At 42.9% G+C, this 23737-nt stretch overlaps 1 protein-coding gene across 5 annotated transcripts in view; it reads left to right on the forward strand.

The window, feature by feature from the left end:
- The window catches only part of CNTRL (centriolin), a 78357-nt gene that overhangs the window by 42960 nt on the left and 11660 nt on the right, over positions 1–23737 (forward strand). For all 5 annotated transcript variants that reach the window (XR_012038564.1, XM_072842581.1, XM_072842582.1 and 2 more), the window contains 17 exons: positions 1169–1303; positions 4763–4908; positions 5504–5711; positions 6187–6366; positions 8168–8347; positions 9075–9191; positions 9449–9593; positions 10262–10410; positions 11976–12165; positions 13265–13578; positions 15028–15233; positions 17256–17448; positions 20204–20334; positions 20465–20605; positions 20707–20833; positions 21632–21796; positions 22578–22737. Coding sequence is in view for 4 of the 5 variants with exons in the window: in XM_072842581.1 (XP_072698682.1) it covers positions 1169–1303; positions 4763–4908; positions 5504–5711; positions 6187–6366; positions 8168–8347; positions 9075–9191; positions 9449–9593; positions 10262–10410; positions 11976–12165; positions 13265–13578; positions 15028–15233; positions 17256–17448; positions 20204–20334; positions 20465–20605; positions 20707–20833; positions 21632–21796; positions 22578–22737 (2887 nt within the window). In the remaining variant the exon portion in view is untranslated. The remainder of the gene's footprint in view (positions 1–1168; positions 1304–4762; positions 4909–5503; positions 5712–6186; positions 6367–8167; positions 8348–9074; positions 9192–9448; positions 9594–10261; positions 10411–11975; positions 12166–13264; positions 13579–15027; positions 15234–17255; positions 17449–20203; positions 20335–20464; positions 20606–20706; positions 20834–21631; positions 21797–22577; positions 22738–23737) is intronic.

A 23737-nucleotide genomic window follows, 5' to 3' on the forward strand; every position in this document is an offset into this window, starting at 1 on the left:
GCACAGCGAATACCCAGATTGCATATGCTTGCTTCTGTTCTTTCAGTGCCTGGCACAGTATGCACTTATCGGATGAAAGTGAAATAAAACGAGATAGTTTGAGTCCCAGGATTGTATGTAAAATAGCATTCATGTGATTAGAAAAGGAAATAAAAGTAGGTCATGCTTATTATAGCAATTATGTTAATTTGTATCCCTTATCAGATATCAAATGACTACCTGACAATTGTCAGGATTATGTTTCTCAAGAGTATAAAGTTTTACAAAACTACAGTTGATAAGATCAGAGTGCAAAAAGAAAGGAAGTTGAGGGAAAACAAAATGACAATAAGTACAGATTTCTAAATAATAGTAAACAAAATTTCTAGATGGCATCTCAATCCAAATGAATAGTCTTTTTTTTTTTTTTTAAAGTTTTCAAGCTAGCTTTTGCTAGCTTGAAATCTATTATCCTTTGTATTTCCATTGTCCTTCTTTTTCCTCATAAGTCTGGACAAAAATATTATAACAATCTAGCCTTTTCACAGATTGACTTGATATTAAGAAGGACTCTCCCCTTCTTGGGAGAAGCACTACCAGAATTGGCCTTCAAGCCATATAATGAGAGTATGCAGCGTAACAGATCTGTGTGATCTCCAGGTCTCTAATTGGTGTATACTTCAGCTATATGAAATTATTTGTGAAGCTTATTAAATGCAGATATTTGCCCCCCACCCTTCCCTCAAAGCTTCTGGCCCACTGAGTTTAAGATGTAATCTGAGCATCTGCATTATTAACCAGCACACTGAGTGATTTTGATGCAGGTATTTGAGGACCATAGTTGGAGAACTACTGGTCTAAGGGAAGGAAGAGCAGTAACTGTTAGGTCACTCACAGAACTTTTAAAGGTAGGTATTTGGGCCCACCCCTGAGGTTCTAATTTGGTATATCTGATCTGAACTGATTCTAATGGCTATTCTTTCTTAAATATTAATGGTTGAAGGAGGCATGTAAAAAAGATTAACTTAGGCTTTGAAATCTGCGCATACAAGCATAAAACCATGTTATAAAACCATAGCCACCAAGGGATTGTGTGTGTATATAAATTTATTTATGCCTTTTTAGGTTTAAAAAAAAAAAAAAAGTGTTGCTCTTTATGTTTTCATGTTGTTGCTCCCCACGGCAATAGTTAGAACAATCGGCCCTTCAAGCAGAGCTTGAGAAGGAAAAGCAAGCCCTCAAGACTGCTGTCAAAAAAGCCCAGCTCTCAGAAGGAAAGGACCAAGAAAATAGTGAGCTCCGCACACAACTCCAACAGCTGCAGGTAGAGACATGTCTGTTCAGGATATATCCTTACGTACCACACCTGACACCCTAACGTACTGCTCTCTTTAGTCAGACACTTAACAACCTACTCCAACCTGTAGTAGGCGACTAGAATTTATTAGAAACGAAAGATTATGGGTGGGATGTTACCATAGCCTCTGTTCTCTTGTGAGCCCATCGCTGTAGGATTAACACACACATATCCTGTGTGGTGTTCGGTGGTGTGAAGAGGTGAAGCCAGTGTCGGGAGTATACCACCAGGACTGTGGGAGTTCACAGGTAAAAGCAGTACCTGACAGTTCTCCAAGAAGCAGATTTATCACCCTGCTGGGCTAAAGGATCAGATTAATGCATTCTTCTTCCACTGAAATATCTTTGTAATTATCCAGAAATTTAACTAGAGTGAGTTGCAGAACTTTTTAACTGTAAACGTTTTTCACAGACACCTTCTCAGAAAGGATGCTATTAAAAATACAGTCATGGGGCCCCTGGATGGCTCAGTCGAATGAGTGTCCAACTCTTGGTTTTAGCTCAGGTCATGATCTCAGGATCATGATATCAAGCCTCGTGTCGCATCGGGCTCCCCACTTAGTGGGGAGTCTGCTTCCCCTCTCCTTTTGCCCTGCTCCCCAACTCGTGTGTTGTTCTCTATCTCCTCTCTCTCTTCTCTCTCTTTTTCTCAAATAAGTCTTTAAAAAAAAAAAAAATTAAAATGCAGTCATTTTGCATCTGTGGGGGTTTGCTTTGGTGGAGTATTTTTACTGCCACTGTCACAATAATCTGCCTAACAAGCTGCCAGAGAAGCAGGTGGATAGGATTTTCCAGATAATTAAACTCTCAGAGAGCACAGATGTCTGAACAAACAAGTACCTGGATCAACACTCGGGTCTCCAAATCTGTGAGGCCAAAGGCCACTTGGCTGACTGAGGTGGCATGTGTTATACTTCACCAGCAATAAAGGGGCAGCGTCCTGTGGTTTTAGGGAAGCCTTAAATGCAGGGGGGTTGTAACAAATAAGACTAATAAACTCACCGAACTTCTCTCAATATTTTTTTCCTCAAAGTTTAAGGAAATGTAATAACCTAGAATTTAATTTTTACTGCTACCAGCTTAATTTCTGAAGCAAGTATCATAAAGGATGTAGAGATTTTCCATTCTTGTTTGACTTATGTGTCAGGTGTTCAATAGATTACTATTTTTTATTTTTACTATGGAAATTTTCAAGTAATCACAAAAACAGACTAGTCTTACATCCTTTTGTTTACACTGCTTAAACAACGCATCAGCATTGTGCCATTCTTGGTTCCATCAGTCCATGTGGTTTTTTTGCTGGAATACTTCAAAAGAAAATCTCATACATCTTTATACTTCAGTATCTATCTCTTAAAGAAAAGGACTGAAACGTTGTCTTCGGTGGCCTTCTCTTCCAAGTTAGAAACTGAAGTCCGCTTTCCAGAACATTAGCCCATGCTGTGAGACTGCCTTACTTGGAACTAGGTCCTTGGCCTACTAACCTCCTGATGACAGAGTTAAGGTGAAACTCACTCAGCGTTTGTCTCTTGTCAGAAAATCCTTTAGCTGCAATGGACCAAACCTACTAACTAATACCAGCTCAAGAAGGGAGACGGAGCTGCTCTGTCAGCCATTCAGGAGCTGCACGGCTCTCTCGTTTCTCCTCCTCTGTGTCTGGGGCGTTGTATTTGCCACATGGACTCCAGCCCTGAGCTGACGTATCTTTACAAGGGCTGCTCTTACAAACCTGACATACTGGGTCTTGGTCCAGGTTTTAGAGAGACTGAAAACTTGTTTTCTGGCAAGTCAGCAGATTGTCTGGCCCTGGGTCAGATCACCTGTGGCCGAGATTAGATAGTGGTACAAATATGGGCATCTCAGGGCGGTGGGCAGGACATTTTACAGATGACAGGCTCCAGATGGGTCAGGCAGTTAAACGTGTTCGTTGTAATTCTGAATCTCCATTTTAGCTAAGAGGGTTTCTTTCATTCATGGATTTTGAAGTAAATCACTCACGTGGAATATAGGTATTCAGGGGAATACAATCAGTACCTTAGGATGTAGAAGTATTTTTCTTTACAACTTAGGGTGATTTTAGCGGGTTCTTTTTACTTGAAAGAGGCATTGTGTGAATTTAATTCTTGGATCTAGATATTTGTGTTTGTTAATAGTGAAAATATGCTGGCATATAACAAATACTCCCACAGAGAATTCTCAGCTATTAGAGAAGTTCCAGTATTAGAGGTCCATTTTTAGTTGCTTGGCAGACAGAGTATCATGGCAAAGTAAGTGTTTTGTTTTTGTTTTTAACTTTGAATTCCGGACATTTCAAACACATACAAAAGTAGAATACAAAAACAAATCCTCATGTACATATTACCTGTCTTCAACAGTTATCAGCACATGGCCGATCTTCATCTATAATGCCTGCCATACACTGAATTATTTGGAAATAAATCTGAAAATCTTGGGGCGCCTCGGTGGCTCATTTGGTTAAGTGTCTGCCTTTGGCTCAGGTTATGATCCCAGGGTCCTGGAATGGAGCCCCACATTAGGCTCCCTGCCCATGGGGAGTCTGCTGCTCCCTCTTCTTCTGCCCCTACCCTGCAACTCATGCCCTCTCTCTCAAATAAATAAAATCATTTTTAAAAATCTGAAAATCTTATTTTATCTGTAAATACTGTAAAACTGCTTTTTTTAAAAAAATGAACAGGTGCCACTTTATATCTTAAAATTATAGTAATTACCTAATATCAAATGCCTTATCATAGGCAAATTTTCAATTATCTCACATGGTTTCGTGTTGTTTCAGAGAGAGAAAAAGAATGCAAAAGTAGGGTGGTGAGGGGGAGGGAGAGAGAGAATCTTAACCAGGCTCCACACTCAACGTGGAGTCCAAATGGGGCCCAATCCCACACCCCTTATTTCTTAGTTTTTACAAGTGTTTGTTGGAATCAGGATCCAAATAAAGTGCACACGTTGTATTTGACTTGACTCTTAAGTCTCTTGTAGTCTACAGTCTGAAGGGTTCCTCCTCCTTTCCCACTTGTTATGTTTTAAAGAAAACCAGGTCTTTGTCCTGTAGAATTTCCTGTATTCTAGATTTTGCTGGTTGCATCTTTTTTGGTATTAATAAATGTTCTTATATCACATATGAAAGCTTATTTAGATTCAAGTTAGTTCTCAGCAAGAAGACATGCATGAGTAGTGTTCATAGGTACTTGTTTTTGTATCCTATCAGGAAACATTGTAATGCCTGGTTCTGTCTTTTGTGACTTTAGATCAGTAGATTCAGATATTGTCAGCCTCAATGGAAAGCATTCTTAAAGAATTGGTAAAAGAAGTTGAATAGAACTATCATATGACAAATACTACAGGCTGTGCATGGGTATGTATTTTAAATTTTGTCTTGGTAACTTTTATCTCATTTCACCACCATCCATAGGATGACAATGACCTATTGAAACAGCAACTTAAAGATTTCCAGAGTCACCTTAACCATGTGGTTGATGGTTTGATTCGTCCAGAAGAAGTGGCAGCTTGTGTGGATGAGCTAAGGAAAAAACTGAAGTCAGGAGCTGGGGAAATGAGGTAATGAAAAATCAGGACCTCCAGGAATTGAGATTGCTGAGTTATGAGGTTCATGGAGGCTCACCTTCCCAAGTTCTGTTAACAGCTGATTTCTTTTGTAAGCGTTCCTGAGTCATATTTTCATGATTGAGACACAAAATTGCTTTATTCATACTACCCATCACTGATTATTATTTTTTTTTTTTACATTTTAAATCTTTCATACTTTTTGGTATTATTTAATTTTAAAAGCAGAAGTTTTAAGAGTAACTTTCTCGAAGGGTCATTGTACGTGGTCAGGAAGTAGAGCCATGTTATGCATTTTAAACAGAAAGTGAATATCAAAACCAAGGCTAATTTAAATATATGAAATGGACCATTATCCTTTGAGCAAACATTGTTAGCCTGTTAGGAGCCTGTGTTTTCAGAGCGACAGCGGTCATTGGATAAAACAGTGACTTGCACTCAGGAGGTGCCGAGATGCTATGTCCTGACACCAGTCCCATTCTGTGCAGCTCTTTTTACTCCTGCACTGCTTCCAGGGTGTTTGCACCCAGCATCTGGCATGAGAAACAAAAGGTCACATTTATAACCATCTTTTCTCCCCCCTTACCAGAATCCATACTCCTTCAGATGTCTTAGGGAAAAGTCTTGCTGACTTGCAGAAGCAATTCAGTGAGATCCTGGCACGCTCCCAGTGGGAAAGACAGGAAGCACAAGTGAGAGAGAGAAAACTCCAGGAGGAAATGGCTCTGCAACAAGAGAAACTGGCGAGCGGACAAGAGGAGTTCAGGCACGCCTGCGAGAGGGCCCTGGAAGCCCGAGTAAGGAGAGGGCGAGAGGCAGCTGGAGGGAAGCGCTTGGTGTGATACTCGTGTTTTCAACAAATTGCAATGCTTCCTTTCCCTTGTAAATACAGTATATTTACTGTTATTTTCATTCTTAACGAGTCAGACTGCCTGTGACTGAAATTCAGCCCTGAATACGGTTACTGATGTCTGTCCGTCTTTGTGGCTGTGTTTTCCTTGGTTTGGAATCAAGTGAGAAATGTTTCCGAGCATGCAGGTAAACAGTGCTGCATTGCTAGAGTGTAGCAGCGTGCCAGAATCTGATTTTTTGGATGTAATTATTTCAATGATGATGTAAACAATAGAATGGATCCTAGAGAATATTCGAGATAAAACCATGCCCTGTAACTGATTAGTACAAGATTTCATTAACACTCATTAGTAAAATGAAATTCTCTAAAAAGTGTTTATTTTGCTTAAAAAACATCTTCAAAACTTGATATCCTCACAGATTAGTTTTGATAAGAGGCAGCACGAAGCAAGAATCCAGCAGTTGGAGAATGAAATTCACTATTTGCAAGAAAATCTAAAAAGTATGGAGGAAATCCAAGGTCTCACAGACCTCCAACTTCAGGAAGCTGATGAAGAGAAGGAGAGAATTCTGGCCCAACTCCGGGAGTTAGAGAAAAAGGTGAGGAAGGCTCAGAAAGCACAACACCCGTGTCTCCGGGCCTGGACCCTGCCCTGAGCGGGCTGACTCGCTGTGCGGGGCCTGACCACGGTCCCCTCTGGCAGCGTCGCTGGCCCAGACGTGAACTGGGGGCAGGGGAATCCGAACACAGGTGGTCAAATCAGGAGCCTGAACCATAGTAAATGAAAACGACAGCTGGCATGTGCGGAGCGACTTTAGGCATTTCAGTGCTAATGACATGAGTCGGTGTCCTCAGAAACCCCCTGCCTAATTGGACACATCCACAGGAAATTACTTTTTAACTCATCGTCTTCCTTTCTAACATGCTGACCTCTCTTTTTGCTTCTCCATCCTACCTCAACCATCTCCTCCCATGGTCACATCCTCAACCCTGTCCAGCTCAGAAATTACACCCACCACCTCTGAAATCCCAAGCTGAAGCATCCCTTGCTGATCATCCACTGCACCCCACCTGACAATTTTTCAACCTCATGGTTATTTCCAGGGCATGAGCCCCACCTTTTCTGTCTGTTAGGCTTTCCTGTGCACCCTCCTCATCATCGCCCAACCTAAATTCCATGGTCCACCACTATGAGCATTTTTGCAGACGTCCTCAAATCCCTTCTCCTTTTTTCCTGTCTCACTTGCCTGACAAAACTACAGCTATATGCTTTCTTTGGACGGGTACCCATGCTAAGGATTCCTGCAGGCATAGTGGTATCACTGTAATCTCTTGGTCATTAACCTCAAATGGGCAGTATTACCCTTCTCTCTTTTTAGTGAACCATGATCGGTTCACTCTCCCACGCTCCACTGTTTCATGCCTTGTCTCCCCCCACACCTGCCTTCTAGCCTCAGTAAATGACTTGCTTCATACTTGAGTGAGAACCTTTCAGTTTCCAAGTCCTGTTGTGTCCACCCCCAAAAATATATCTGGAACACTGGTCCTTTTTTCTTTTCTGATGCCACCACCCCCATCCAGCCGTCATCTCTCTTCTGGACAACTGGTACAGCTGCCTGACAGATCTCCCACTCCCGCTCTGCTCCACAGAGCCACTAACATGCCCTTTCAAAAACATGTTAGCACCCCCCACCTCCGTCATTTCCCCCCTCTCCGATAACTTCTGTTGTTTTTATGAAAAAGACCCAAATTCTTAAGCCTATGAGGCCCAGCATAATTTGCCTCTAACTCCCTCTTATTCTCACCACGCTCCTTCTTCCAGTACCTCAAAAATGCCAAGTTCTTCTGGCCTTCCCACAGACCATTCCCTCTCCTGGACCATGTTCCTCTACTCTTCTCTCTGACTGCCCCCCTCCCCACCAGTCTACGTCTCTCCTGCTGTTCTTTCAAATAGTACCCTGTTCTATTCCTTGATAGCTAACAACCACCATTTTGGTTATATATTTGAGTGTTTAATATCTGTCTCTCATGAACCCTTTATAGTAGCCCAGTCTGTTTTATTTGCCACTATATGCCCAGTGCCTGCCTCCATGGTCATAAGAGGCTGGACCATCTCTTGGTGATGGTGCCAGGAAATGGTTTTCCAGTGATTGAATGAACCTATGATCACTAAGGTTCTTGACTAAGAAGACTGATTTCGTTCTAAGTTTACCATACAATTTTGAGTTGATTTTATTCTTTCACTCTGTGAATATTTATGGAGAACCTACTTTATACCAGGTATTATTCTAGGCACGAGCCGGGGAGCAGTGAACAGAGTCCCTGCCCTCATGGAGCTTATGTCTTAATTCATTGCCGCCAAGTGATTCATCTGCTCAATTAACACTTCTTTTGTTTTAGAAGAAACTTGAGGATGCCAAGTCTCAGGAGCAGTTTCTTGGATTAGATAGAGAATTGAAGAAGCTAAAGAAAGCTGTGGCTGCCTCTGATAAGCTGGCCACAGCTGAGCTCACCATTGCCAAAGACCAGCTCAAGTCCCTTCATGGAACTGTGATGAAAATTAACCAGGAGCGAGCAGAGGTGAGTCCACGTGTGCAGAACAAGTTTCCACCAGCACTGTAGCCCCAAAACATAGCCACTTGTATTACTGCATTTTGTTATAGACTGGTTATTTTAGAAACCACTGTAAAGTTGTGTGTTTCCCTTCAGACCTAAGGATTGTATTTCTCCCATCACAGCCCTGCTGCAGGTCTTGCCTTCTTCTGAGCCCCGAAGGGAACCACCAAATGAAACCTACTATCCCCACCTCGAAATGTAGAATTCTGCCTAGGGAGATAGCTGTTGATCCACACCTGAACCAAGGTTTTAAAGGTTTCTGAACCCCAGACTTTTCACCTTGTGCAGTCAGATACTCTGTGACCCCTGGGGCTCTCCTGCCTTCTGACTGAAATGCCTTATATAACAGTTTGAAAGGGGCAGATGCTCATGAGATTAAGACAATAGATAATAGAGAAAATCTAATGAGAGTCCAGAAAGACATCAGTCGTGGAAGACTCTGGAATAGTGAAGAAAAAGTCAGCTCTTGCCTAACTGATGGAGCCCCCTGCCCACCTGGGCCCCTTGAGGGGTGGAGTAATCTGCCAGTGATGGGAACAGCACAGGACAAGGTGGGACCCGGTGCCACACACGTGGGGTAGTCAGGCTGGCGATGGGACGAGAACAGAGGCGTCCGTCTGAGAGGAAGAGAGAAATGAAGAAGACAGTGAATGATGGCAGTGCTGCCTTTCTCCTACCTCTGTCCCAGTAGGAGCTGCAGGAGACGGAGAGGTTCAGCAGAAAGGCAGCACAAGCAGCTAGGGATCTGATCCGAGCAGAAGCGGAGATTGAACTCCTGCAGAAGCTTCTCAGAGATAAAGAGGAGCAGGTCAGTGCTGGTACTCTGCGATCTCCTTTTTGGGCCTGTATCGGTTCCTAAAAGACAAAAGTAGTGGACGTGACCACTCAAGAGAATTTGGAAGTGTAATCAGTCCTCTCCTGCGTTCTGGGCAAGGGGTGATGTGGCATCCTTACCTCCCTAAAGTGTAGGTAAAAGTTCTAGAAGTACTAAAACAAGTTGGAAGGATAAGGGTGTCTGGGAAAGAATGTTCATGGGCAACTTTGTGTATGTGATTTTTTTAATAGTTTCGAAATGAGATTGAGAAAGTAGATGTCGGCTCTGGAGGAGCAAAGTCACAGATGCTGGAGATGGAGAAACTAAATGAGACAATGGAGAGGCAAAGAACAGAGATTGCTAGGCTGAGGAATTTACTAGACCTCACCGGGGCTGGTAAAGTATTGGGCTTTGATTTGGGTATCGGTTTTAAAAACAGTTGTTCTGGGGCGCCTGGGTGGCTCAGTCAGTTAAGCATCTTCCTTCATCTCAGGCCATGATCCCAGGGTCCTGAGATCAAGTCCCATGTTGGGCTCCCTGCTCAGCGGGGAGTCTGCTTCTCCCTCTCCTCCTATTTGTGTTCTCTGTCAAATAAAAAAAATAACAATAAATAAGTAAAATAAATAACAGTTCAGATTGTGTTAAAAAAAATCATTGTTTTTTTTTCTCACCTTAGCAAATTTATTTAACTGTGATCAGTTCCATGCTTGATTTACAGAGTTGTCATAATTAGCTTAATGAATAAAAGCAAATAATTTTAAAAACATTTTATGTAAGTGAAATATTAAGGAACTTGATTACAGTGAGACAAGAGATCTTTGAATTTTCAAAAGGAATAATGTTTACAAACCAGTTTTCTCTGGCTCACTTTATAGATGAATAACAGAGGGTTATGTTTATCCTTTTTAAGTGTTAGCAAAAACATTACCATGGGATGGGCTGAAAAGACACCTTTGAGTTGCTGATCGAAGTCGTTGGCTGTCACAGAATCACTTGTGTATGTTGGGAGAGGAGGGAAGTAGATGATTTCATGCCCAGTTTCACAGAATGGCTTCCCTTTGCAGATAACAAAGGAAACTTTGAAAATGTTTTGGAAGAAATTGCTGAACTTCGACGTGAAGTTTCTCATCAGAATGATTACATCAGCAGCATGACAGATCCTTTCAAAAGACGAGGCTATTGGTACTTTATGCCACCACCATCATCATCAAAAGTAGGAAGTCTGTGATGCTGGGAGTGTATTCTGAATTTTCTTGAAGGAAATGTGACAATATTCTTCCAATTTGTGAAGAAGGTGTCAAGAGCAATATGTCTAGATTAAGCCATGCATTGAGTTTCTTAAGTGTTTCTAATATTTGAGATGAAAATAGGGTCTTCTCAGGAATATTGCCATTGCCCACTCATGGTCAGATAGTATGTCATGGGTCCCTGATAGAAGATCCTGCAAAGGGATAAGGTGATGGGCGCAGAGGGCCTGTTGGAAATGGTTATAAAATTGTGCAGAGGCTAACAGAAAATGGGGCCCCTGGATTTCATTTGATTTTAGCCAACCTTTCATCTTGTGTTCACTGAAATCTAAGTCAGGTGCTACATGGGGTGCCATGATAAATGGTTTAGCCCTTGCTCTCAAAGACATTACAACACTGTTGTCATTACAACAGTGGCATGCACATGATGACAGTCTTGATCTTTGTGCTCTGCTTATAGAGAAGTGTTAGGGATTCCTCCCATGGGGAAGTTGAGGAAAGAAGACTTCACACACCGTCATGAAGTCAGCACTTAGCGCTCAAGGCATGGGCTTTTAGAAGGGAGGAAATGTGTGGAAGGGGGGAGTTGGTTTAGCTGTGGTGAGTCGCCGTGTGGGGCTGGATGGTTGGATGGGAATGGTGAAAGGTGAGTCTGGAAAAGTAGATTGGGCTCATGCTTTTGAAAAGGGCCTCACAATCTCTTGCAGTGACCTGAGGAAGCCTTGGGAACCAAGGCTGTGTGTAAATGTGATCAGAGCCAGAGTGTAGGAAGGATGATTGGGCTGAGTGTGGGGGCCTGACTTGCAGCAGGTGAACTCGGGGTGGTGGGGGTGGGGACGTGGAGCTGTATTAACTCATTCCCTGAGGGACAGCACCTGGAGCTGGATGTGCGGGAGACAAAAAGTCAGGGGCTTGGGGCTTGAAGGTGGTAAGAGAGGAGAGGACGGTAAATGGCCCGCATCCAGAACGGAGGGGCAGGGTGTGACATGCTGCTAGAATCAGCTGACAGGCAGCAGCCAGGGAGAAGTGACTCTGACACACTAGGATCCCAGGGCTGTGTAGACTTAACCAGAATCCACACATCCTTGACAACCAGGGCTGGAGGGGGAAGCTGTGGAGGCTAGATGTTGTAACATTGTAAGGCTGAGCTGGCAAGGGTCTGGAAAGTAGACCTATTTATGACTGGGAAGGAAGGAGGGGAGCAGAGTAGAGCTTTGCAGCCACACCAGGCTCCCAGGACAAGAGCCTGATAATACCCCAGATGGCCTTGGAAATTCACTTCATGGGTTGACCATCAGGGTCCAGGCAAAAGAGGGAATCCACCAGGAAAGACGAGAACTGGCGAAGAGAGGCTGACACTCAGGCAGTTTACCTGAGACTGTAATCGTGTCTTGCTTCTGTCTGAAAAATGAGAATTCCGATCTAGGACAGGAAACTAGTTCTTTCTCAACTTTGTTCTAGACTTTGGCATTTCTCCAGCTCAGCCTGTTCATTTCAAATAAGTAAGGGGCTCTTCTCTCATTTATTTTAGGTTTCCAGCCACAGTTCCCAGGCCACCAAGGACTCTGGTGTTGGCCTAAAGTACACAGCCTCCACTCCGGTTAGAAAACCACATCGTGGACGGCAGGATGGAAAGGAGAACAGTGGGCCTCCACCTGCCTCAGGATACTGGGTGTATTCTCCTATCAGGAGTGGGTTACATAAATCGTTCTCAAATAGAGGTAAGTTAAATCACGGGAGGGAAGTTGCGTTTCTCATTTATTGGTTGCCTGAAATCCATAAGACACAGTCCAGGCTCCTTAGCTGGCTCTGCAAGGCCCTCCTTGCTGTGGCCTTGGCTAGTGCCCTCTTGTCTCCCCTCCCATTACTGTCCTGCAGGTCAGCCGTCCAGCATCCTAAGATACCCATAGCATGCCATGTTCCTCTTACCTCCAGAAGGTACACCTCTAGGTTTTAAACCTTGTGTTTGGAATGTGCTTCTAACTTCCTCTCCCAAACCTATTCCTGCTCAACCTTCAACAAGACTCAGGGCCTCAAACAGCACTCCTCTATGGAGCCGCCTTCTGCCCCGCTTGACCCAGGCCACCTGAGTGGCTTCTTCTTCACCTGCACTCCTGGAGCAAGGCAGGTGCTTACATCCTTGTATCGCGGCATCGATTAGCTTGACTAGAATGAAGTGTTATAGGTCCATCTTCTAAAGCTCCAGGAGGAAGAGTCACCCTTGAAGTGAATCCTAGCTCTTTCACTATGTTGCTGTGTGATCTTAGGCAAATTATGTCGCTCCTCTGAAAGTGTTGAGTGTAAAATAGGAGTATCACCTTCGGAGAATTTGTTTATTCAGGAGCTGCTTATTGAGTGCCTGCTGTGTGCTAGGCTGTTGTCATCAGTGATAAATGTAGATCCCGCTTGTCAGGGAGACAAGCAGGAGAGCCAGCAGCTTAGAGAGAGCCATGCATCATGGTCGTGTAAGTGCTGAGAGCTGAGGTTCTTACCGCTCATCTCTCTGCATCTCTTTTGGTGTCTGCTGTAGCCTGAAGCAGGCACCCAAATGGTTGCTGAATAAAATGAACAAATGAAGACAGAAAAAAAGCAAATCAACAGATAGGTGTAGGAAAAACTCAGGTATCAGCCACTGAAAATAACATGAATGAATCCTTGTTTTGGTCTGCTTTTCAAAAGTGCTTTTGACCTTTTTTTTGTAAAGTTTCATTCTTAGGTCTCAAGGATTTGCACCTAAATTTAAATGCTGCTCGTCTTTACTAAATTTGTTTACCTAATAAGCCACAGGGGCAAAACACTCTTCTGTTTTCTTTTTTTAAGACGCAGACAGTGGAGGAGATAGCCAGGAAGAGAGCGAGCTAGATGACCAAGAAGACCACCCATTTGTACCTCCTCCTGGATACATGATGTACACTGTGTTTCCTGATGGTTCTCCTGTACCCCAGGGCATGGCCCTGTATGCACCCCCTCCTCCCTTGCCCAACAATAGCCAGCCTCTTGACCTTGGCACTGTTGTTTATGGCCCACCTCCTGTTGGGGCTCCCATCGTGTATGGGCCTCCACCTCCCAACTTCTCCGTACCCCTCATCCCCGTGGGTGTGCTGCACTGCAATGTCCCAGAACACCATAACTTGGTAAGTGGAAAGACATAAGACCTGCTCCCACACTGCTCCCATGGGATACTGAATATGGTTATGTGTGTAATGACATGAACTCTCTATGAATGGATTATGTCCCAAGTGTGTTTGTAAGGTTGAATGTTTAGAATGGAGCAAGCATTGATTAAAATACTCTGGTCAAAGGTGAGGGTACCAGGCCAGTCTGCAAACATGTTCAACCATCTCATAACAAAATGCTTTCAGTCCAGAAATTAACCATTTTTGGAGACTATTGTATGTTTTCCTATTGAAAAGTATTGATATGTACGTGTAGGTCTATTCATGTAGTAATGGCTGCATTTGCACACACATGTATACATACACATGTGTGCTCGTGTATCCACACATAGGAGCATACAGCAAGGCTGTGATGGGGATTACCTCTGGGTGGTGAGATTCATGATTATTTTTTTCTTTTCATAATTATTATACACAGATTTCATACTTTGTTTTTCGCGTTTCACATTACAGGCATTTCCCCACGGTTTTACAAATGTTTCTAAAGGACGTATTTTAATGATTGTGTAACATTTCTTCTTTGTAGGAAGTATCATTAACTGTGTGAATTCTTAGTATATTTCATATGCTTACCCTAAGGCTGGATTTCAGAAAATGATAACTTCCTAGTCACTAGCTTGCTTTAGACCTCTGTGGTTCTAAAGAACTACGAAATGCACTACGAACTCCTCCTTCAAACTCTGTAGAGACCTAGAGCTCTTTAGCTTTTCCATTCCCTCCCAGCAGAGTGAGAGGAAGACAAGGACTAGGACAGTCGGTCAGACTAGTTGCCGAGGGCCTGCCTGCACGTGCTCCCGGAGTTGACAGGGTAGTCACTCGCGTGGCCCTGCCATGCATCGGCACGTGTGTTCACCGCGGTGCCATCCGCTCGGCACGTGGTTCCCCCCTTAAGCAGCTTCTGTTACTCGCCAACGGTTCCCCGCTCTTCTGTCCTTTTCTCGCATGCCTCCTAGACCTCTGCATTTGCGCCTGTTGTTTCTTCGGCTTTGATCTTCCCCATGTCTTCTATCCCTCAGAGCCGAGGCACGACCCCTCTCCCTCTGGGCAGCCTTCCAGACCACTCCCCTCCCCTGTGCCCGGAGGAGAGAGAGACCTCTGTTCTGTCCCTTCTGCTCTTGCTGACCCCTGGAGGTAGAGATTATACATAAGAGGTGCTTGGTGAATGTGTACCGACCTTAGTGGGGCGGATGGGAAAGTTAAAAGCTCTGTTAGTTCATCAGTTTCATCTGTGGGATGTGAAAAATTGGCTTGGTTTAATTTTTCTTTTCATTCTCAAGTCTTAGAAGCTAGCTACCGCCATTTTCATGTGGTTGGTAGCACTACAAGCACAGTTAATTACAGCTTTTTGCAAGAAGGAAGAGGACCATCTGGTCATGTTCTCAGTACTGCATTTTTTTCTTTGTTCAGGAGAATGAAGTTTCTAGATTAGAAGACATAATGCAGCATTTAAAATCTGGGAAACGGGAACAGTGCATGAAAACACCCAAGCTGCAGTCGGAGAAAGAACTCGCAGAGCTGCAGCATAACATTGATGGTCTTTTGCAAGAGAAGAAAGACTTAGAGCATGAAGTAGAAGAATTACATAGAACCATCCAAAAACATCAACAGCGAAAGTAACTATTATTAGCCGTTTTATCTTAATAATTCTGATGAGTACGGTATTGGCTCATTAAGGTGACCCAAATCAGTGTTGTCCAGCAGAACTCCCTGTGATCCTGGAAATGCTGTAGCCCTTTGCCGTCTAGAACAGTGGTCACTAGCACATGTACCTGTCGAGCGCTTGAAATGTGGCTAGTGGAAGTAAGGAACAGAGTGGAATTTACATTAAAATAACAGCTGTAGGGTGACGCCCAGGCTGCACAGCGCAAGTCTCGGTCTCTTGGCCAGGAATCCACATCAGCTCTTCGTGGAGGCCCTCTTGGAGAATGGCATTGCCATCTGCCCTCCCCAGTGACTCTGGCTAAAAACATGCGAGCTGTCCTCTGCTCCTCTTTCCCTGCTTCCCCAAACCTCCAGCTGGTGTCCAGGTCCTACAAAGAGGCACACAGAGCTGTCAAGCTGGTCTCCTTTATCACTGCTGCCCTGGTCTTTAATCATGTCAACCTCAGTCGTGATAATAGCTTCCCCGTTGGCCTCCCACATCCAGCCCCCTCTCCATTCTGTCCTTCACATAGCTACGGATCTGGGCCTGCCCCTCTCCCATCTGTCTTTACAGGTGAAGGTCAGGGATCCCCTCTCACATAAAGCCTTTCTCACCTGTGGCTCCCGCGGTTTGGGGTTGGCAACCTTGGGCATCGCACTGTTCACACCATGATGTAAGGAGCCCAGGTTCGGTAGCTGAGCCTCTCTCTTTGTGCACCAGCATCGGGCACAGGGTCCATTAACAAATGCAGTATCTGCTGAGTGCGTCAGATGGATAGAAAGAAGCCCATTTTCTGCAATAGCCCATGAGTTAGGACGGTTCCCCAGTGTTTTGTTGTGTAAGCCAGACTGGTCCAGGCACCAAGGTTGGGGGGAGATCTGTGGCGGTCACAGAGGTGAGTGAGCTCTAGTCTCAGCCTTCTTGGAGCTCACATGTGACTGGCTAGTAGACCTGGCAGGGAAAAGCAAGGGTCAGACCAAGAGAAGATGGGGACTAGATGTTTGAGGGTTTCAAAGATGATCATGCTGTTACTTTTGTAGGTGTGTGATGGAGGAGAGGGTTTTTATTGTGAGGTTTTTGGAGGGAGGATAGTAAAGCAGTGGAATCACTTCTTTTTCTAGGCATAAAAGTATAGTAAATGATCATTGTAAGAGATTTGGATAACATAACATGTCCAAAGAAGAAAGTAAAGATCATCAGAGTGCTTTCATGTAAAGAGAAAGAATCTGTTAATATTGTTGGTAAATTTATTTTCATGGTTTTCTGTCATAGTTTCATTTTCAAGTAATTTTGACATGTTAGCCTTGAGTTAGTCAATCCTGTGTCTTGCTTTCTGATTTGTCAAATAGTGTCACTATAATTTTACTCCAGCAAAACAGGAAATCACAAAATTAGGTAGTCTTTGAGGCAGCTGGTGAGCTACGACTTGAAAGATAGTTTCAAGGGAATGGATGATTATCATGGTGGTAGTTTATTTTTATACCACAGAAGAATAGAAATATCAACATCGTCTTGACAAATGCTTACCCTCCAAAAAAAGAAAGAAAACAACTACATCATACTTTATACGTACTGTGCACTTAGTGTCAGCAGTATACCATGTTTTTTAAAAGATTTATGTAATTATTAGAGAGAGAGCGTGAGCATGTGCATGCATGCCGGGGGCGGGGGGGAGAGGCAGAGGCCGAGGGTGAGAGAGAATCTCAGACTCCCTACTGAGTGCGGAGCCTGATGCAGGGCTTGATCCTAAGACCCTGAGATCAGACCTGAGCTAAAACCAAGAACTGGATGCTTAACTGGGCTGTTGACGTGCTCCCACCAGTCACCATGTTGAATAAAAGGGTAAACATAGGCCTGAACATGATCCGATGTAGCTGTCTCTCTCTCCCACCACTTCTCATATGAAATGAGAAAATCATCATACATCTTTTTATCAGGTTGCAAGTGTCTGTATCGTCTACATTTTAAGTCTCTTAATGTGTGTGTTTTTTAGAGATTTCATTGATGGAAACGTTGAGAGTCTTGTGAATGATCTAGAAATAGAGAAGTCACTCAAACACCATGAAGATATTGTTGATGAAATTGAATGTATTGAGAGGACCCTTCTGAAGCGCCGTGCAGAGCTCAGGGAAGCCGACCGGCTGCTGACGGAGGCTGAAAGTGAACTTTCATGCACGAAAGAGAAAGTATGTTCTGTTGTGGTTTGGGGTGAGGCAGCTTACTGTCGGCAGTCTGAAGGACGAGAAAGAAAACATGATGAGAACGCAGTCGTCCAAGGCAGACAGTTGGGTTCTGGGCTGCAGTCTGCTAGTTAAGGAGTTGTGAGAATTTGGGCAAGCCACCTAAGTCCCCATCTTTGCTCTCCTAATCTATCAATTCAGGCCAAGAATACCAAGGCTGCTCACTAAGGGTTAAATGAAGTAGCATATATATATATTTTTTTTTTTTAAATAAAGATTTTATTTATTTATTTGAGGGAGAGCACGTGCACAAGAGTTGGGGGGAGGGGCAGAGGGAGAAGCAGACTCCTCACTGAGCCAGGGAGCCGAATGCAGGACTCGATCCCAGGTCCAGTGGGATCGTGACCTGAGCCGAAGGCAGATGCTTAACTGACTGAGCCACCTGGGTGGCCCTAAATGAAGTAGCATATTGAAAGCTGCTGAAGTCACTAACGCACCTCACTTCCTTACCCTGTGTGTTCCTTTTTTAAATTATTTGGCTTTTGGATCTCTGTATTAAATAGGTCAGTCTTCTATTCTTCTAAAACAGCAGTGGATCTCAGAGGACTTTTTCCTTCTATTACTTTGTTCTCCAACTTGATATAAAATAAAATATTTTTTGGTCTGAGGTAGTGTTCTTGAGACTTCAACAGAAGGAAATCAAGAGGGAAAAGGAGCTACCTTTCATTGGGCCTCTACTCTACTATGTTTTATAAATAGTGCTTCATTTCACTTTCCTGGCAGCCCTAGAGGGCAGTGGCTAGCCCAGGTCGCCTAGCCCAGGGTCGCACAGCTCAAGTTCTGCCTCGCCAAGAGAGCTTGCTTAGTTTGAGGAGAATTCCAGCGTAAAGAAGTCCCAGACCCACGTGGAGCATCTCAGGAACTACTATTTTTATGTTGTTATCTCAACATGGATGGATCTAAATGAACAGAAATCTATTACCCAGGAACCGAAACGAAGGATGTATTAGAGAAAGTCTGTGAGTGATGGCTTTAATAAGAATGGAAAAACATCCTAGTGTCTCTTCAGATGATCAGTTCCTCCTCCTACATGTTAGATGATTGTGAGCAGGACTAGAGAGGAATTTATCACCGGGATAGAAAAGAAAATTAATGATCCGGTAGTAGGCAGAGATCGTAAGTGAACTGCAGCTAGTAAGTTCTTTCCCCTTCCTCCTCCCAAAACAACTCAGGGAGGCAGCTTGCGAGGGAGGAGGATGGAGGAGAGTGGTGGTTTATAACCATGCTAGATGTGTTAAAACCTAACATAGAAAGAGACCGAAAACTTAGAGATGGGACTTTGCAGAGCACACAGTGCATTTTGTCCAGCGCTTTGTTGCCGAAGCTGACCAAGCCCAGCATTCTGATGTGGGAGGAAGTCCGGTGAAGCGCGCCGGCTGCTACAAATGGATAAAGGAGACGTGGTTTATATTCGAGGCGGATACCAGTCCGCCGTCACAAGATGAAACCTTAACCATTTGCGATGATGTGGATGGAAGTGGAGAGTATTCTGCTAAGCGAAATAAGTGAGTCAGAGAAAGACAATTACCGTAGGATTTCACTCACGTGTGGAATTTAAGAAACAAAGCCGATGACCATAGGAGAAGGGAGGGAAGAATAAAATAAGACAAAAACAGAGAAGGAGATAAACCGTAAGAGGCGCTGAGCTCTAGGAAACAAACTGAGGGTCGCTGGAGGGGCGGGCGATGTGGGGATGGGGTCACTGGGTGACGGGCATGACTGAGGGCACATGATGGAATGAGCACTGGGTGCTGTGCGCAACTGCGGAATCTCTGACCTCTACCTCTGAAACTGAGAATACACTATATGTTAATTAACTTAAAAAAAAAAATAGCTGTTTGGGAGCTTGCCGACCCTTTTGCATCCACACGAGGTATTTAGTAGACTAGTTTAACAGAAGCCTGTGACTTTAGTGCAAGCGCAGAACCCTAGTGTTTTGCCTGAAGGTGAGTCACTGCTCAACGAAGTGCAAACCAGACACTATTTTTGGACCTTTGATGACATCGTTTTAAGCCTCTTATTTTAGAGAGAAAAAGGAAACTGAGTTGATAAAAAAGAAAACTAATCATCTGTTTTTGAAAAGGAAAAAAGAAAAAAAATCTGTTTTGGCCATACCCTGTATGGGAAGATTTTTAAATCAACAAAAATATTTAGTATTTGTGTTTCTCATCCATAAATAAATCATCTTTAATAAAGTTTTATTTAGCATGATAATACAGCACAGCAGTTATCTCTTTGAGGAGGAAATATTGGTAAAATCGGTTTGTTGTTCCTGGAAATATTTTTAATTAAAAAAATAGTGTAACAATTTATAGATTATTTTTAAGTAAAAAGATTCATAGCCTCCCTCTTAGAGTGCTTCCGCCATTTTAAATTTATTTTTTTTCAGCCAACGTAATATCACTAACATTCTTCCATTTTAAAGGCTACACAGTATTCCATTGTGTTGATGCATTATCATTTAATCTATTATTTGTCAAGTTGTATATCAATATACAATGAACATCTTTGTGCAGTAGTTTTTTTACTCCTCTGAGTTCTTTTCTGAGAATTGGAGAGTCAAAGTGAATGAACATTTTAATCAGTCTTTTTGGATTGCCTTGTTGTTTTCCAGAAGAGTTGTACCAACCTACACCCCCCGCCAATGGCTGTGAGGGAGTATGGTAACTGAATTGCTTTTAACGAGAGTGCCTTTTTTTAGACAAAACATGCTGTTGAGAAGTTCACTGATGCCAAGAGAAATTTATTGCAAACTGAGAAAGATGCTGAGGAGTTAGAAAGGAGAGCCCAGGAAACTGCCATTAACCTCGTCAAAGCCGACCAGCAGCTGAGGTAGGTGGAGTCCCTCAGCTATTCCGTGAGATTCATGAGAAGTTTGGTTCTAAAAGGATAATAATTGCCTAATGATGAATAATGCAGGTTAAGTCTAAGGGGCCTTGGAGAATAAAGCAGTGTGTTTCAGATTGCTCCAGGCTGACACGAAGGATTTGGAGCAGCACAAAATGGAGCAAGAGGAAATCTTGAAAGAAATAAACAAAGTTGTTGCAGCAAAAGACTCAGACTTCCAGAGCCTAAACAAGAAGAAGGAAGTACTGACAGGAGAGTAAGTACAGCCTGTGTCGGGCTTAAGGGGCTCATGGTGGAAGACAGCTCTAGGGGTTCAGCCTCACTTCAGATCCGGTCTAGTACTGCTGGTGTTTGTAGGCTGCAGAAACTCCAGAAGGACATTGAGACTGCACGGCACAATGAGGATCAGCACCTGCAGGTCCTTAAAGAGTCGGAGACCCTCCTGCAGGCCAAGAAAGCTGAGCTGGAAAATCTGAAAAGCCAGGTATGGCAACAGGTGCCTTGAAGAACCAGTTCGTGCTGCTTTGAAACCTATATCATTTATAATCATCATATATAGTTATAAAAAAGTAATGTATGTCTGATGGTAGAAAAGACTGGAAAATACAAGATAAGATATAAAGCATAAATGAAGCTGTATCTCCTAGTGATTAAGAGTGGAATCCAACCCAAATTTGAATCCCAACTCAATAGATTGTTAAGTGAAAGAAGTGAGTCTCAAAACAGGATACACCCTGAGATCACTTATGCTAAATGTGTTTATGAACACTTGTATTTTTAGTCTATATCAAAGCACAAAAGCAGTCATCTGATAAGGGGGCATTATGAATATTTTGTTTTCTCCCTTTTGCATGTCTGCATTTTCTGTTTTTTTTTACATAAAAAAGTGTGTGCTGTCCTTAAAATTGTAAGTCATTTTTAAATTTACAGAATGAATAAATCCCTGCCTGACTTCCATTGCCAAGGTAGTTGTTGAATGGAATAGGGTATAGATACGGAAGTATTTTGAAAACCATACCCGAGGGATAATTATTATTATCATATTGTTTTTCCTATGATTTGAGTGCTTTTATGTATGTGAACTCAAGATCTTTGTTAGACATTTTATGCAGGCACCCCCGGCCTGGCCCTCCTCACTCCTGCGGCTGGGATCATTACAGTTAGGCTCTCTCCTAACTGCCCCCACTACCCTTAGCTGGACCCCATAATCTCCATCACAGCAAGCACTGAAGGTTGCATGGCCTTTGTCAAGCTTTGCGTTCTTCCCTGTTCTTGAATCCAGGTGTCAGGACAGCAGCAGGAGATGGCCGTCTTGGACAGGGAGTTAGGACACAAGAAGGAAGAGCTGCATCTCCTCCAGGAAAGCATGGTCCAGGCCAAAGCTGACCTCCAGGAAGCACTGAGACTAGGAGAAAGCGAAGTAACTGAGAAGTGCAATCACATTAGGGTGTGTTTTTCACTGGGTTTTCTTAAGAGTCCTAGGATGACATAGATTTATTTTGAGATATTTTAACTGGTTCCCCCTCCAAACGCAAATACAGATTCCAGAATCTCGACCTCTCTGTACTATCAGTTTGATGTGGTGGTACGCATCCGGGTGATGGCTGCGGTGGTAGCTCTCCCACAGAGGTTCTCTGTCTCTGTGCCTCTCTCGTACCATTTCTTCTCCAGGAATTTCCTTTGGGGAATGTCCAGCTCCTACCCTTTCTTCATTGTTCAGCTTCATGCCACTAAGAAGACTTCCTGACTTGGAAGGAGTGTGTGTGTCTCTCTCTCTCTCTCTCTCTCTCTCTCTCTCCTGAGTCTGGGGGCACTCTGCACATTTCCTAGGGCATCTTAGTCTTTCGGGATCGTGTTTATGATCCTTGCCTAATTTCTCCCAAGGTGCTCAGACTCTTGAGGGTAGGAGATGTATCAGAGTCAGCCTTTTCTCTAACGCATTGCCCTGCACTGAGTGAATACTGCGTATGCATTTTAAATGAAGGTAATGTGTGCCTTCCTTATTTCTGTTATACAGAAATATGTTAGTTTAAAATAAAATACAGTGTGGTTCTTGACATAAAAGGCAAAATTGAACTGGTTTCCGGATCAGAATTGTGAAATTTTTGTGAGATAGTTAATAAAAAAAATTGATTTCAGTGTAATTTTGAGTCATAATTTTGTGGAACAGAGTTGACTTTTTTTTCTTTTCTTTTTTTCTTTTTTTTTTTTTTTTTTTTTTTGCGCAGGAAGTAAAATCTCTTCTGGAAGAACTCAGTTTTCAGAAAGGAGAACTGAATGTCCAGATCAGTGAAAAAAAAACTCAACTTGCACTCATAAAGCAGGAAATTGAAAAAGAGGAAGACAATCTTCAGGTAGTTTTAGGGCAAATGTCTAAACATAAAACTGGTAAGTTTAAAGGAGAACAATCCTATAAATTTAGTTTGAGTTTGGAAATGTCTCTATTCCAGATCACAGAAAAAAAATACAAATGGTGAAATAAACTTCTTTTAAAGTTCGACTTTGTTACAATGAATAAGGAAAAGCAGCATCATAAGAGGAATGTGATATTTTCTGCCATTCAAATTGATGAAATTTATTTAAGAGCAAAATAGTCATAATCATTCCAACCATGGTGTGGAGAAGGAAGACCACTTAACAGGCTGTTTGATAGAAAAATAAATTGGACCAATCCCCCAGTGTTTCCATTCTGAAAAGTCACACCTATTGAACCATTTAGCCCATTTCTGGTTACTGAGAGAGGGCAGGCATTCATACACATTGCAGCAATATTGCATTTATTTATTTAGTAAGTAAGTATTTCCTTGTTTCACAAGTTAAGCTGGCTGACTTGGATACTTGCAGCAAAATTTATATCAACAAAATTTGGAAACTTGGCCAATTTTAAAGCCATACTTTAAACATTTAATGGCATACAAAAATGCTGATGGGAAGACTGAAGAAATAGATGTAAAACTGAATATAGAACATAGTCCCAGTTTGTTTTGAAAATGTGTGTGCCTGTGTGTGCGCATGTGCACGTGTGCACCTCACCTGCACACTTGAATGTGCACGTGCCCTCCCAGAAGGAAATACATCAAAATTCCAGTAGTGATCATCTTTGGATGGTGGGATAATAGTGGGTTTTCATTTTTTATTTTTTTCTTTTTACTTTTTTCTTGAAATATTCTATAGTGAGCAAATATTTGTATAATCAATACTTAAAAACCTATTATATTAAAAGATGTTATCTGAGTTCAGCTTATGTATTTTGACATTTTTCCTATTTATTTTTTTTAAAGATTTCTATTTGAGAGAGAGGGAGACAGAGCACAAGCATTGGGGAGGGACAGAAGGAGAGGGAGAGGCAGGCTCCCCCCTGAGCCGGGAGCCCAAAGTGGGGCTTGAT

This window comes from Canis lupus, chromosome 10 (genome assembly GCF_048164855.1).
Source record: "Canis lupus baileyi chromosome 10, mCanLup2.hap1, whole genome shotgun sequence".
Taxonomy (NCBI): Eukaryota; Metazoa; Chordata; class Mammalia; order Carnivora; family Canidae; genus Canis; species Canis lupus.